This window comes from Prionailurus bengalensis, chromosome A1 (assembly GCF_016509475.1).
Source record: "Prionailurus bengalensis isolate Pbe53 chromosome A1, Fcat_Pben_1.1_paternal_pri, whole genome shotgun sequence".
Classification (NCBI taxonomy): domain Eukaryota; kingdom Metazoa; phylum Chordata; class Mammalia; order Carnivora; family Felidae; genus Prionailurus; species Prionailurus bengalensis.
The window spans coordinates 22106884-22120611 of NC_057343.1; the positions used below are offsets into that span (position 1 = coordinate 22106884).

Sequence of the window (13728 nt, forward strand, 5' to 3'; positions counted from 1 at the left end):
TAAATTGATAATGTCTTGCTATCATATGTTCAACCCAATTTAATTTTCAGTACAATTTGGATATCAAAAGTAAATTCATGTTTTAATTTGTACCTCAGCATATCTTCCATTGAACTTAAGTCAAGCGTCTGAAAATCTAAATAACCATAAAAAGTTTTATAGTATGCTAACAATATTGGAAATGCCAACTTTATGTATTTTTCCAAAATGCTGTGGTTAATATAGTAGAACAGTGACCATAAGTCTCTTTTTCTTTTTAGATAGATGGCTGAGGGGTTTTGGTTGTTTGGTTGGTTTGGTGTTGGTCTGATTTTAATTTGGTTTTATATTTTGTTTTTAACCTCTTAGACTTACCTTTTTTGTTTTGAGCTCCAACAGCCCTCTGGCTGTTGCCCAGTCTAATCATTAATGTTTTAGCACTGTTTATATTTTTGTGGCAGTGTTGTCTACAAATTGTCCTTCCCCCAAAAGCACACCTAACGATCAGAATTTCTTTCATCCCTCCTTCCAAGAATTGACATGATAGAAGGGGTCTGAATTCCACCTCCCTCTGCCACCTGACTGGCACTATGTCCTTGAGCAAATAGTTAACCTTAGAGTTTCATTTTCTCATCCGTGAGATGAAGAAAATAATCCCTGCTTTGCAGAGTTGCTGTGAAGATTAGAAATAATGTGTGTAAAGTGCTCTGCATGCTCCTGGGCGCATAGTAAACCCTCCATAAATGGCAGCTGCTGCCTGGCCCATCAACTGCCATGTCCCTGCTATTGAGTGTGTCTCTGTCACTCCACCCCGTGTCTCCCAAGCTGTGCAGAAGTCACTCCCATATCAATATCAGATATTCTTTAGCATAATACCTAGACTATGCAAAGCTTAGTCTTGTCAAAACAGAATTGTGAAGAGGTGGGATGAAAGGGTACACTGTTTCAAATAATATTTAAAATTGTATTTTATTAAAAACATTTTTTTAACATTTATTTATTTTTGTGACAGAAAGAAAGACCGTGAGTCGGGGAGGGGCAGAGAGAAAGGGAGACACAGAATCAGAAACAGCTCCAGGCCCTGAGCTGTATGCATAGAGCCCGAAAGGCAGATGCTGAACCCAACTGAGCCACCCAGGAGCCCCAATAGTTTTTAAATTTTTGAATTATTTAAAATTTGAACTTTATTTTTCTTTGCAACTTTCTGCTTTTTCCTTTTTGGGTAGGATCCTACCTGTTTTATTTTTCCCACTGTTCTATGATCTACAATGATGCAGCAATTATATTTAGTTTTGTATTATATGTATATGTGCATGGGTGTATGTATAGACTGTTCCTCCAGTTGTGTGCACGTATTTATTATGAACAGAAATTTGAGGGTATAGCTATGAATATTCACACACGAGTGTGAGAGAAAGTGTGTGTGTGTGTGTGTGTGTGTGTGTGTGTGTGTGTGTGAGAGAGAGAGAGAGAGAGAGAGAGAGAGTCATTTACTGGCTGTACCCACCATGTACCTGTGCTAGAGGAATTCTACCCCACCTTATTTTATTTTTCTATTATTGGATATGCAAGTTATTTCAAGTTTTTCCCCCTTGGAATTTGAAGTTGCTGCTACTAACAGGACTCCCTCCTGATGCCTCTGTTTTTGGAGTACCACTAATGCACAGTGAATGGAAACCTTCCCACGCAGCGCGTATCTGCACAGCGCTCTGTCTGCTGCTGTGCAGACCTGTAGCCATGAGAGCACACAGTCCCCACGCTCAAGCCTGCCCACTGTTGTTACAGGCGGATCCAGTGTCTGCACAGCCCTTTCTAACCGGGGTCAGCTCTGAAAATCACTGATACTCTGAGGAGGTTAGGGAAGCGGGTGTCCGAAAACTAGGGACCCTAAAGCATGCCGTGGGACTACCTTATTCTTCTGGGGGCCCCGGATACAGGAACTCATTTGAATTTTGACCTCAGACAGACCAGGAATGAATTGCTGTGGAGGGGTTTCCCATTTTAAAATTCCAGTTCCAGAACAGCACTGAATGTTCTACTGGGAAAAAAAAGTACAGCTTTCCACTGATAGGCTCAGCGGTCACTCAAGATATGATGATAAGTAATGAAATGAAATCAACAGCTAGTCTCATTGTTCTTGAACTTGAAAATTACAGTGCAAAATGCTTTAAATATTTTACTTGGTATTAAAATAGAAACAGGTGAGTTTTGCCATTGCTGCTACCTTCCTGTTCTCTGTGAATTTATGTTGTGGATCTTCTATATGCTTTTAGGTAGTTTTAATTAAATGTGTATTAAAGTATAAGAACTTATTTTGGAAAACTTTAAAATTCTTGTTATGTTTTTAATTAAATTCTACATTCTACCTAGACAGGGTATTTAGCCTGTAAGCGTATAAAAGGGATTAGGTGAGGCTTGTTTTCTTTCAACATTAAGGTGAATTAAGGATATAATTTAGGTGTGAGTTGAAGACAGTCAAACGTTCCTTTATGCTTTTGTTCAGTTTTCTGAGAGCTATGCCTGTCATAAGACCAGTCTGCTTGTCTTCAGCTTTGAAAGCGGGCATTGTGCTACTTAGTCACCGCAGTCCTTGCACAGCACCTCACAGCCCATCAACCGGGGGCAGGCGGATCCTGGGATGGCACAGTTAAGTGTCATTCTTGTGCTTCTCAGCAGCCTAGGCACCTCCATTTTAAACGTGGTTAAGGAAAAAAAACTAAAGGTTGACATTCCTGAAAATCTTTTAAGTTAACTAATGAGATACAGTTTTAAGACATTCAGAATTCTTTAAAAAAAAAAAAAAAGCTATCGGGGGCACCTGGGTGGCTCAGTCGGTTAAGCATCTGACTTTGGCTCAGGTCATGATCTTACAGTTTGTGGGTTCAAGCCCCATGTCGGGTTCTGTGCTGATGGCTCAGAGCCTGGAGCCTGCTTCAGATTCTGTGTCTCCCTCTCTCTGCCCCTACCCCACTCTCACTCTCTCTCAAAAATAAATAAGCATTTAAAAAATTTATATATATATATATATATATGTATATATATATAGCTATTAACAATATTTCAAAAAGATCATTATACACTTTATTTGGATTTTATATCATAATCACAGGGTAGCCATGGTCTGAAGAAATATACTGTAGACCCCCTCACATAGGTGCCATCTGTTTCACTAAATTATTCCTATCATAAATCTAACAATGATATGAATTAAAACACTTTATTATTTTTAACATGAAACACATTTGCATTTCACATCTTAAACTAAGAATGGAAATAATTTTGTGGTATAAAGAAAATATTCTTCAGAAACTTTTATGTTTCAAGTGACTGGACTTACATAATTCTTAGAAGGAAATACCAGGTTTGTAAAATTTATTAGCTATAATAATTTTATTTCACTTAACTGTTCTTTTTCTAGGATTTACTAACGAGACATAAAGTGTTGGTTGCAGACTTCTTAGAACAAAATTATGACACTGTAAGTAGAAGTCCTTTTTAAGATTTTACCTTTTTCTCTCTTCTCTCCTCTCTCTCCTTCTTAGATCTATGGATACTGGCTCCTATTTGTGATCCACAACAGACACCAACCATAGTCCACCATGCGCCCAATTTGTCCATTTACCTGGAAGCCAGGTCATCAGGAAACTGGAAAATTGAGGGCTTTCTTATTTTTCACACCTCTTCCTGTTGTATTAGCTCCAAAAAAAGACTGGTACCTGCTCACTTTGATCGTGATTTAAGAGCATCCATGTTGCCCTTATGAGGCAGTAGGTAGGGGCACCTGGGTGGTTCAGTCAGTTGAGCATCTGATTTCAGCTCAGGTCATGATCTCACGGTTTGTGAGTTTGAGCCCACATTGGGCTCGCCACTGTCAGCGCAGAGCCCACTTCAGATCCTCTGTCCCACCTCTCTGTCCTCCCCTGCTCATGTTCTCTCTCAAAAATAAACAAACACTTAAAAAAAGAAGAGGCAGTAGGTAACCATAAATGGAAGAGCACTCCACCCTCACTAAAAAATAAATAATTTTACTTGCTTGATAATTAGTTTTACTTACTAGTAGAAATACCAGTTCCCTTCTCAAATGGTGAATCCAGCCCATCCTTTTGAGATTCAGCTGAAACATGACTTTTCTAGGAAGCTTTCCCTAATCCCACCTGTCCACATGCATGCATGCACAATTCCCCCGCCCCCACTGTTCACATTGTATTATTATGGAGTGTCTGTACCTTCCTGGCTGGTTCCTGAGCTCCCTGAGAAGCAGGAACCCTATCTGTCAAACACAGGGTTCAGAGCCTGCTTGCCTGGCTTCAAGACCCAGCTCTGCCTCTTATTAATTGTGTTACTTTGGGTAAGGTAATTTGGGTAATTTTGCACCTACTGCAAAATGAAGATATTAATAATACCTACCTCATTGGGTTGTTTGCAGGAATTTGTAAAGATTTGGAACTTTTTTTTAGGATAATACCATATTAATCCCTCAGTATTAATTTTGTCATTATTACTTGTATCCCTAATACCTAACTCAATGCTGTACAATGGTGGTGTTCAATGAGTATTGGATAAATAGATATATCCAAGAAGCTATGCTTTTGCTAAATACATAAGCAAGAGAAACAGCATGATTAAAGTGAACATGGCACAAACCTAAAAGAGAAATTGTAAATCTTGATCTAGTGTTGGTTCAGATGCTCTAGACCAGTGATGTCCCACTGAAATAAAAGCCACTGTATAATTTAAAAATTTGTAGTTAGCTACACAAATAGGTAAAAGGAAACACATGACTCTGTGAAGATACAGAATACCCTCCCTGTCACTTTCCTATAGCTTCACACATCCAAATCACAGAAATTCAACTATGTCTCTTTTATTCATATATTGTTTACATATCTTCCTTTGAGATTAAGAATTAGCAGGGGTGCCTGGGTGGCTTAGTCGGCTAAGTGCCCAATTTTGGCTCAGGTCATGATCTCATGGTCCATGGGTTGGAGCCCTTCTGTCAGCTCTGGGCTGTCAGCTCAGAGCCTGGAGCCTGCCTCAGATTCTGTGTCTCTCTCTGTGCCCCTCCCCGACTCATTCCCCCCCTTCAAAAATAAACATTAAAAAAAAATAATTAGCAATGTAATCATGAAGTCAAAATTGATTTTCATATCCTAAAATTATCAAGAAAATATTTGTGGGATCAACTGGAGTACTTAGATCTAAATGCAAAACATGAAGGGAGAATAATTTTTATTGCCAGCAGTATCCAAAAGCTTCTAGACCAAAAGAAAATGGCATATTTTTAAACTAAGGAAATGAGCTATTATTATAGTTTGGTTGATCAGAAACTGCAGATGCTAGATGGAATGTTAGAGACTCATTAGATGTACCTTATAATAAGTGAAAACAAGAGAGCTAAGATAGTTTATTACAAAACCCGTGGTATCAGCTACTGATCTTTTCTATAGAATGAGTGATGTAAATGTGTTGAGTAACACTGCTTTGCATTCAGGACATAGTACATAACAATTTGGGAGACTGTAAACTCATTCTCCTTGATCCCTTATTTACCTAATTTTTTTCTTTGTATCTATAGTCACTTCTTGTGTAATTTGGTAGCTTCACAGACGCTGAGGCTGCTGCACCAACCTGAACACCAGCTCTGAGAGCTCATGCCCCCTCAGATATTTCATACTTCCTGAGTTTCATATTTTTTTTGGCAGTAAACCATGAGATGGGAGCACACTGATATATGACTCTAAAATAATGAAACTGGCATCTTGGGGAATGTCATACCTTATACATGTGTTTGAAGTTTCTGGTTACATGTGATTTCACTCATATGTGGAATTTACAAAACAAAGGGACTGAAAAAAGAAAGAAAAATAGAGAGAGACAAACCAAGAAACATACTCTTAATTGTAGAGAACAAACTGATGGTTACCAGAGGGGAGTTAGGTGGGGAAATCGGGGAAATTGGAGTTGGGGATTAAGGAGGGCACCTGTCCTTACGAGCACCGAGTGATGTGTGGAAGTGTTGAATCACTATATTGTACACGTGAAACTAATATAACACTGTATGTTAACTAAATTGAAATTAAAATTTTTAAAAACTTACCACAAAGTTTGATAAATTTAATGTCCCACAAAATCCTCTTCAGTTTCATGACAGAATAAGTTAAACTTACTGTTTAGTACAAACAATAAGCCCTTCATATAAAAGAGTCTAATTATTACGACTTTAATGTGAACTAGATGCTTTCTTTTTAATATTTATTTTTGCGAGAGAGAGACAGAGGAGAGGGAGGAGGGGCAGAGAGACGGCGGGGGCGGCAGGGGGCGGGGTGGGGTGGAGGGGGGTGGTCAGAGGACTGGAAGCAGGCCCTGTGCTGACAGCAGAGAGCCTGATACAGGACTCAGACTCAGGAACCGTGAGATCATGATTTGAGCCGAAGTCGAACACTTAGCTGACTGAGCCACACAGGTACTCCCCGATGTTCTTACTTTCCACTTTCTTAATTCCCAGTTGGTAATTATCATCTGTGTGCACTGCTTGCCCTCATTGCATACGTGCACACACCTCACCCTCAACCCTCTGAGGACCAGGACTGTTTTCCACCCTCCTCAGCCCCTGGACTCTCCTGCTTCAGTTCTCTGTTGGGCTCACTCCTCCCACCTCAGTGGTCCCTGAAGCATGTCCTTGCCTGGTGGGACGTTGACGCTGAGCTTCCCCCACCTGTGGCACTCTATGTGAAACTAAAGGGCCCAGTAGTGGAGAGTAGTTGACAGGCACACTGGGAAACGGGGGCCTCGAACACCAGCATCCTCCAGCTTCTGGGGACAGGGAAGTCCTCCAGAGAGGCCAGCTGGGATTAGATTAGCATGGCCATTGTGCAGCAAAAGTTGCCCCGTTTCTCTATGTGTCCGCTATGAACTTGACACTTTGATTCTTTATGGGGTACCAAGTGGAGCTCTAAGTATATTTAATCTTTTCCTAAATTATTCATGCACTCGTAGCTACCAGCAAGGCTACCTGAACAAATGACATGAAATGTGTTATTTTGCTACCCACTTAATAGATGAATTAGATCTTTTATTCAAAAGGGTTTATTTGAGAGGACTCAAATACTCCATTTTTCTACTCAATTTTTAATTTTCAGAACTAAAGTAGCGAAGTACATCTGTTGTTTCACTTGACCTCCGTATCCCGCTGTGTCTTTATGTGTAAAGGATGGTGAACTGGGAACCTCCGGGTGGACAGTGTGATCAGCATGGCGTTCAGCACATTGATGCAGAGCACAGCAGCTGGGCCGTGCTGGCCTAGTGGGCTGGGAATTTACTTTTGAAGCAAGAGAGTAATAAGCAAACCTAAAGCAGAGGAACCACTGCTGGTGTTACACTCTAATATTTGTTTTCTTTTCATTAGATTTTTGAAGACTATGAGAAATTGCTTCAGTCTGAGAATTATGTGACTAAGAGACAATCTTTAAAGGTAATATCAAATTGCTTAAGTTAGTCTGTGTTGGTTGATGTCTTGTTAGTAAATGATGGCCTCTTAGTGGACAAGTACATATGGGAAAAATTAAAGTGTCCCCCCCCCCCCACTTTATTTTTGTAACTTGAAAAGTATGCTTCATGTTATGAGTGTACTTTGTAGCAAAACAATGTTGTGTCCTGCCTCGACTACTTTTTCGAAGTAATAACATAAAAATAGTAAGTGCGTGATAAAGTAGAATTTCGTATATTTCAGCTCAGAAAGAAAGTCAAACCTAAGTTAATTTAAATAAAACCACAGTTCTCTCCTAAGGGGATATTTTCTGGAGATGAAAAGAAATCACTCTTAGCTTGAAACTAAGATCTGAATTACTGTTTATAAGGAAGAAACAGCAAAGTTATCCTGTAGTTCTCTCTCTTTTTTTTTTTTATGTTTATTTATTATTTTTGAGAGAGAGAAACAGAGTGTGAGCTGGGGAGGGGCAGAGAGAGAGGGAGACACAGAATCCGAAGCAGGCTTCAGGTGCTAAGCTGTCAGCACAGAACCCAATGCAGGGCTTGAACTCACAAACCCAGGGCTTGAACTCACAAACCGTGAGCTCAAGATCTGAGCCAAAGTCCGACGCTTAACCGCTTAACTGACTGAGCCACGTGGACACCACTTCTGCAGTTCTCTTTCAGTGTATCTTGAAACAGAAACCAAAATGACCGTATTTTTCTTGTACATCTATATAATGTAGACTTCGTAGGGTATTTTTCAGAGAAGGGGGGAAGAAAAGGTGACACTGACAAAATATAACACATCAAATGCAAGATTGAAGTTTGGGGCGCCTGGGTGGCTCAGTCGGTTAAACGTCCGGCTTTCGCTCAGGTCACGATCTCGCAGTCCGTGAGTTCGAGCCCCGCGTCAGGCTCTGGGCTGATGGCTCAGAGCCTGGAGCCTGCTTCCGATTCTGTGTCTCCCTCTGTCTCTGCCCCTCCCCCGTTCATGCTCTGTCTCTCTCTGTCTCAAAAATAAATAAATGTTAAAAAAAATTTTTTTTTAAGTTTCCCTCTAAGTTTATGACATTACTGGAGAAATTCTGAATATATTTTCAATTGAGAGGGAAGACAACTTTCTACTATGAAATGGTGCTTATAGAACTGAAACGTTATGGGGCTCCTGGGAAGCACTTACCCCCAGATTTGTAACATATTTTTCTAAAGATTTTTTTTTAACTGCATTGCATTACTGGGTTTCATTCTCTGAGCATTCTTGTTAGTGTTTTACTACAGGTCATTTTTAGAGGTACCTCCACCATTTAACATGTTCAAATTGTATTTCCAACAAAGATGCTGAAATATGAAACATGCTTATTCTTTAAGAGTTAAAAGAATAATCTTTAATAAAGTGGCTGTAATAAACAGATGTGTGAGAAGACTACATGATCAAGAACACAAAACTGTGCTTTTCTAAAAATTACCAGTATTACACCAAAACAGACTCTGGAAAGAGGTCAAAAGATGATATCGCTAGCTGGAAAAGAAAGTAAAGTCAATGCTCAATTATCTGCAAATAGCTTTAGTTGGATGAATTATTGGGGGTGATGAGAGGGGTAAAAGGGCACTCCATTTGGCCAACAAATATTTATGTGCTCCTATTCCTGACATTACGGTGACAGCCAAGAACAAAATGAAGTCGCATCTCAATGGACCTTACATTCTGCCAAGGAGAACAGACAATTGATAAACAGATAAATATGTAATTTTCAGGTGATTTTAGAACAGTTATGCAGGGCACAAGGGCAGGAAGTGACGACTGAAGGGATAAAAGTGTGTGTGTGTGTGTGTGTGTGTGTGTGTGTGTGTGTGTGTAAACAGTGGCATTTACTATTGGAGAGTATATCACCTATGAAATACCTGTGCAAGTTTGCTTTCCCTCATGAAGCAGGAAGCCCAGCAGAGTACAGCCGCCATGTAGTCGGTGAGTGGCTTTCCCTCCTTCAGTGAAACAGTGCCTGGAAGCAGCCACTTGGCCAGGAGGAGGTGGGGCTGCCCCTGTGGGAGTGGAACATGAGTTAGAGCTGTGTCCCTACCCTTCAGATCTCACTCAGATATTCCAAAGAATGTTTTTGGCAGATAATAATTGGCTGGTTTTGTCAAGCAGTTTGTATGATTTGGGGGCTTACTAAATATCACCTGTATTATGTTTACATGTTGGGATGACATTAATAGAACAATGTGTTTATTTCTAAATATTGAATACAGTTTTAACTAAAGTGATGACATAAGCCCATTTTGTATCACATTTTTGTCAGTTCATTTTACCCATGATTTTGCCTTAGCTGTGACCTGCCTTCCCCTATATTTGTGCCCTCGCTGCTCCAATGGTACCCATTGATGGAGGGGTCAGTGAGATATTTTCAGCCAGTCATTCAGCACCTTTTTATTGAGTTTCCCCTTGCATGGAAACCCGTACAAGCTGATCGGTGTAGAAAATATACCATGGTTTCACTGCTCTTTTTCTGGAGCCTGGACTGTTGAGATGGAGCTTCCGACAAAGGCAGTGACATTATGCCATGCTCTCCCAAGTCCAGAAAGCTTGTTAAAGCAGCTGAAGATAAGGCTGCATCTTGTTGGCTTACCTGTGTAGTACCTATAGAATTCCCTATTTGCTAAGGCTCCACAACGACAGCCAAAACAGAGGAGCTGCTGCTCTGTAGTATAAGAGATCATCGCCCTCGGAGGGAGGTAGAAATTGAATAGGAAACAGAGACAACAGTGCTCCAAGGGGCCAGCATGTAAGAAATAGCTCATACATTTTCCAAATCCTTCCTCTTTTTAGTGAGAATCTATGAGACCCTGAACCAAAGTAGCGACCTTGGTATGAACTAAGGTGATGGGACTAAAGTGGGATCCAGAAAGGTGAGGGTCATAGACTTTAGAGTTTATCTTTGTGCCATTTTCAGCAGTGACAGGAATTCATGATAGAAATTTTTCTGTGATCGACGATCTCTAGAGCCTTAGGTGAAGTTATAAAGTAACAGTTGTTCATCCAAACATCTGGGTCTTCTTCCTGTTTTTTCTGTCATGCTACCTTATCATCTCCTACCCATGGGCCCATTGCCCTCATTCTGTTCTCAAGCCCCACCTTGTCCTGTCCCCTTGTTAATAGACATAAAGTCGTTAGAGCAGAGCCTAGCTCATGTTAAGAAGTAGATATTTGTTCAATAAAATAAAAATAAATTTTATAAGTAAATTTTCCTCTCCTGTCCTCAGTGCTCAATCTCTAGAAGGTGGTCTATCCTAAATAAATAATTGAGACTAGGGTATGAATTAGACTGATACCCTAGTAGGATGCATTTGCATTTGAAAACAGAAGCAGTGGATATGTGATTGGTAATACAAATCTGGTGGGTAGCACAGGGGAGTGAGAAAGTTCATTCTTCACTGCTGTCTACTGCTCCCCCTCCCCCCCTCCACTGTTCTGCCCCCTTCTCACGTGGCTCTGAGGCTAGACACCTCTACTCTATTTCCAGCGACACAGGCAAGGAGCAACCGAGTTTGTATCTGGTATTGAAACTCTCCCTTTTCCACTTGATTGTGCTTCCTACTTATTCACAGATGCCCCAGCCCATGCAGAAGGCCTCTTTCCTGTTCTTTATTAATCCAGCCGGATGTACTACATTGGCTGCTACTCTTGCCTAAAATCTTTTATAGTGGAGTATCTCATAAATGTTTTGTTTACAGTGTGATAAAACTGAGCACTGGTTGGACACCAAAAAAACCAAACCAAAACAAAACGAAAACTAGCAAAAGACATATAAAGCAGGGTGCCTGGGTGGCTCACTTGGTTAAATGTCTGACTCTTGATTCCGGCTCAGGTCATGATCTCACAGTTGTGAGTCTGAGCCCTGCATTGGGCTCTGCCCTAAGTGTGGAGCCTGCTTAAGATTCTCTCTCTTCTTGCTGCACACGTAGAAAACTGATTTGAGGATTAACACAACAACCTGCACAACCTGAACCACAGAACTCAGCAGGTACGCAGTGCAGAGAGGTGAACTGAGGGAGAGAGAAGCCGCAGAGGGCAGGGAGGTGTTTTTGCTTGTGGAGAGAGGACGGAGTCGGGATGGGGGTGGGGTGGGGGGTATTATGGAAAAAGCACTCTCCCCCAAAAGCAGTTGGAGAAAAAGTGGGAAAATGGAAACGGCCACAGGGACTGAACTAAAAAGGGAGAAAGGAGAAAGGAGAGGGTTTAAATTCCATTAAGACTCTCTAAACAGGGGGGAGCGCAGACTCTGAAATTCTGCAGCTCAATACCTGGCAGTGCTCTGGTGAGAAGGGCGAATCCTCAGGAGCAGAGTGAAGTCAGGGGTCTTCGGGCCACACGGGGAAAGGTGGTTCCCCTGCTAGGGAGGCTGTGCGGCCACCCGGTCTCAGCAGACCCCAGAGGACAAACACATTCGCTACTCCAGGAACAAGGTCATTAAAGGTGAAGCGTGGTGCCAGAGGTGTGTTGTGATTTTCCATAATCCCTGAAACACTGCTGCTACACTATTTCGTGAACTTTTTCTGGGGCGGGCTGGCACCTGGCCGCAGTCTCGGGGCACCAGCAGCAGCACAATTCCGTGAAAAGTTCCTGGGTGCAGCCGGCACCCAGCCATTGCTCGGTGAGATCCTCCCCCAGAGGGTCTGAGCCGGTTAAAAGCTGCAGTCCCTCAGAAGTGAGGAGTCGGGAAACACAGCTGATCTGAGATAAAACTCACGAGGGAGGTGCCGCCTGGCAGCCTGAAGGCTTGGTCACAGACAGTGTAAAAGCAGGGAGTGCTCCAGCTTCTGGAGACAAAGGACAGGTGCGCGATTGCTGGTCAGGTGGAGCAGAGTTCCGATTTGGAGTTTCGGTTCCCGCGTGACGCCATTTTTGCCACTCCCGCGCATGGGCTTACGCACCTACAGGCACCACAACACTCCACACCAGGAAGCTAAGCAGCGCCATCTAGTGGAGAATGGAGCCGTTACACTAAGCCCCATCCAACTGGGCCAACCTTGCTCTTCAGAAACACAAGTCTCTCCACCTGCTTAGATTATGGACTATAAAGTGCTTCATAGTTTGATTGCTAGGGTAAAATGAAGTAATTTGAATCCCATTTCAGTCTGTTCGCTGGCCCATCTATAAAATTTTCTTTTTTTCCTTTTTCTTCTTTTTCATTTCTTTTCTTTTTCTTGAATAAAGAGAAAAATATTTTTATTTTCAATTTTTATTAAAAATATTTTTCTTTAAAATTTGTTTGTATTATATTTTATATTTTTTTGTAAATTTTTCAAATTCTACTTTACTTCCATCATTTCATTTTATTCTATTTCAGTGTATTCATTTTTTCAGATTTTCAAATGTTTTCCTTTTTTTCTTTTTCCCTTTTTTCTCTAATCTATCAAGCTCCTTTCAACAACCAGGTAAAAACACACCTAGGATCAAACATCATTTATTGGACTTGGGTGTGTGTGTTGTTTTTAATTTTTTAATTTTAATTTTTTTTGCCTTATTAATTCCTTTTCTTCCTTCAAAATGACAAAACAAAGGAATTTACCCCAAAGGAAAGAGCAGGAAGAAACAACAGCCAGAGACTTAATCAAGAGAGATACAAGCAAGATGTCTGAACCAGAATTTAGAATCACGATAATAAGAATACTAGCTGGGGTCGAAAATAGATTAGAATCCCTTTCTATGAAGATAAAAGAAGTAAAAGCTAGTCAGGATGAAATAAAAAATGCTATAACTGAGTTATAGCAATCTCGAATGGATGCCACAGTGGCAAAAATGGATGAGGCAGAGCAGCCAATCAGTGATATAGAGAACAAACTTATGGAGACTAATGAAGGAGAAAAAAAGAGGGAGACTAAGGCAAAGAGCACAATTTAAGAATGAGAGATTTCAGTGACTCATTAAAAGGAACAACATCAGAATCATAGGGGTCCCAGAAGATGAAGAGAGAGAAAAAGGGGTAAAGGGTTATGTGAGCAAATCATAGTGGAAAACTTTCCTAACCTGGAGAAAAACACAGACATCAAAATCCAGGAAGCACAGAGGACTCCCATAAGATTCAACAGAAACTGACCATCAACAAGACATATCATAGTCAAATTCACAAATTACTCAGGCAAGGAAAGAATCATGAAAGCAGCAAGGGAAAAAAAGTTCTTAACTTACAAGGGAATACAGATCAGGTTTGCAGCAGAAACTTGGCAGGCCAGAAAGGAGTGGGAGGATAGAGTCAATGTGCTGAATTGGAAAAATAT

The 13728-nt window shown here is 40.9% G+C and overlaps 1 protein-coding gene across 7 annotated transcripts in view; it reads left to right on the forward strand.

Moving 5' to 3' along the window:
• The window catches only part of CAB39L (calcium binding protein 39 like), a 128569-nt gene that overhangs the window by 90667 nt on the left and 24174 nt on the right, over positions 1–13728 (forward strand). For 6 of the 7 annotated variants that reach the window (XM_043578689.1, XM_043578671.1, XM_043578697.1 and 3 more), the window contains 2 exons: positions 3398–3457; positions 7385–7450. In XM_043578689.1, coding sequence (XP_043434624.1) covers positions 3398–3457; positions 7385–7450 — 126 coding nt within the window. The remainder of the gene's footprint in view (positions 1–3397; positions 3458–7384; positions 7451–13728) is intronic. The other variant, XM_043578725.1, reaches the window with a different exon arrangement.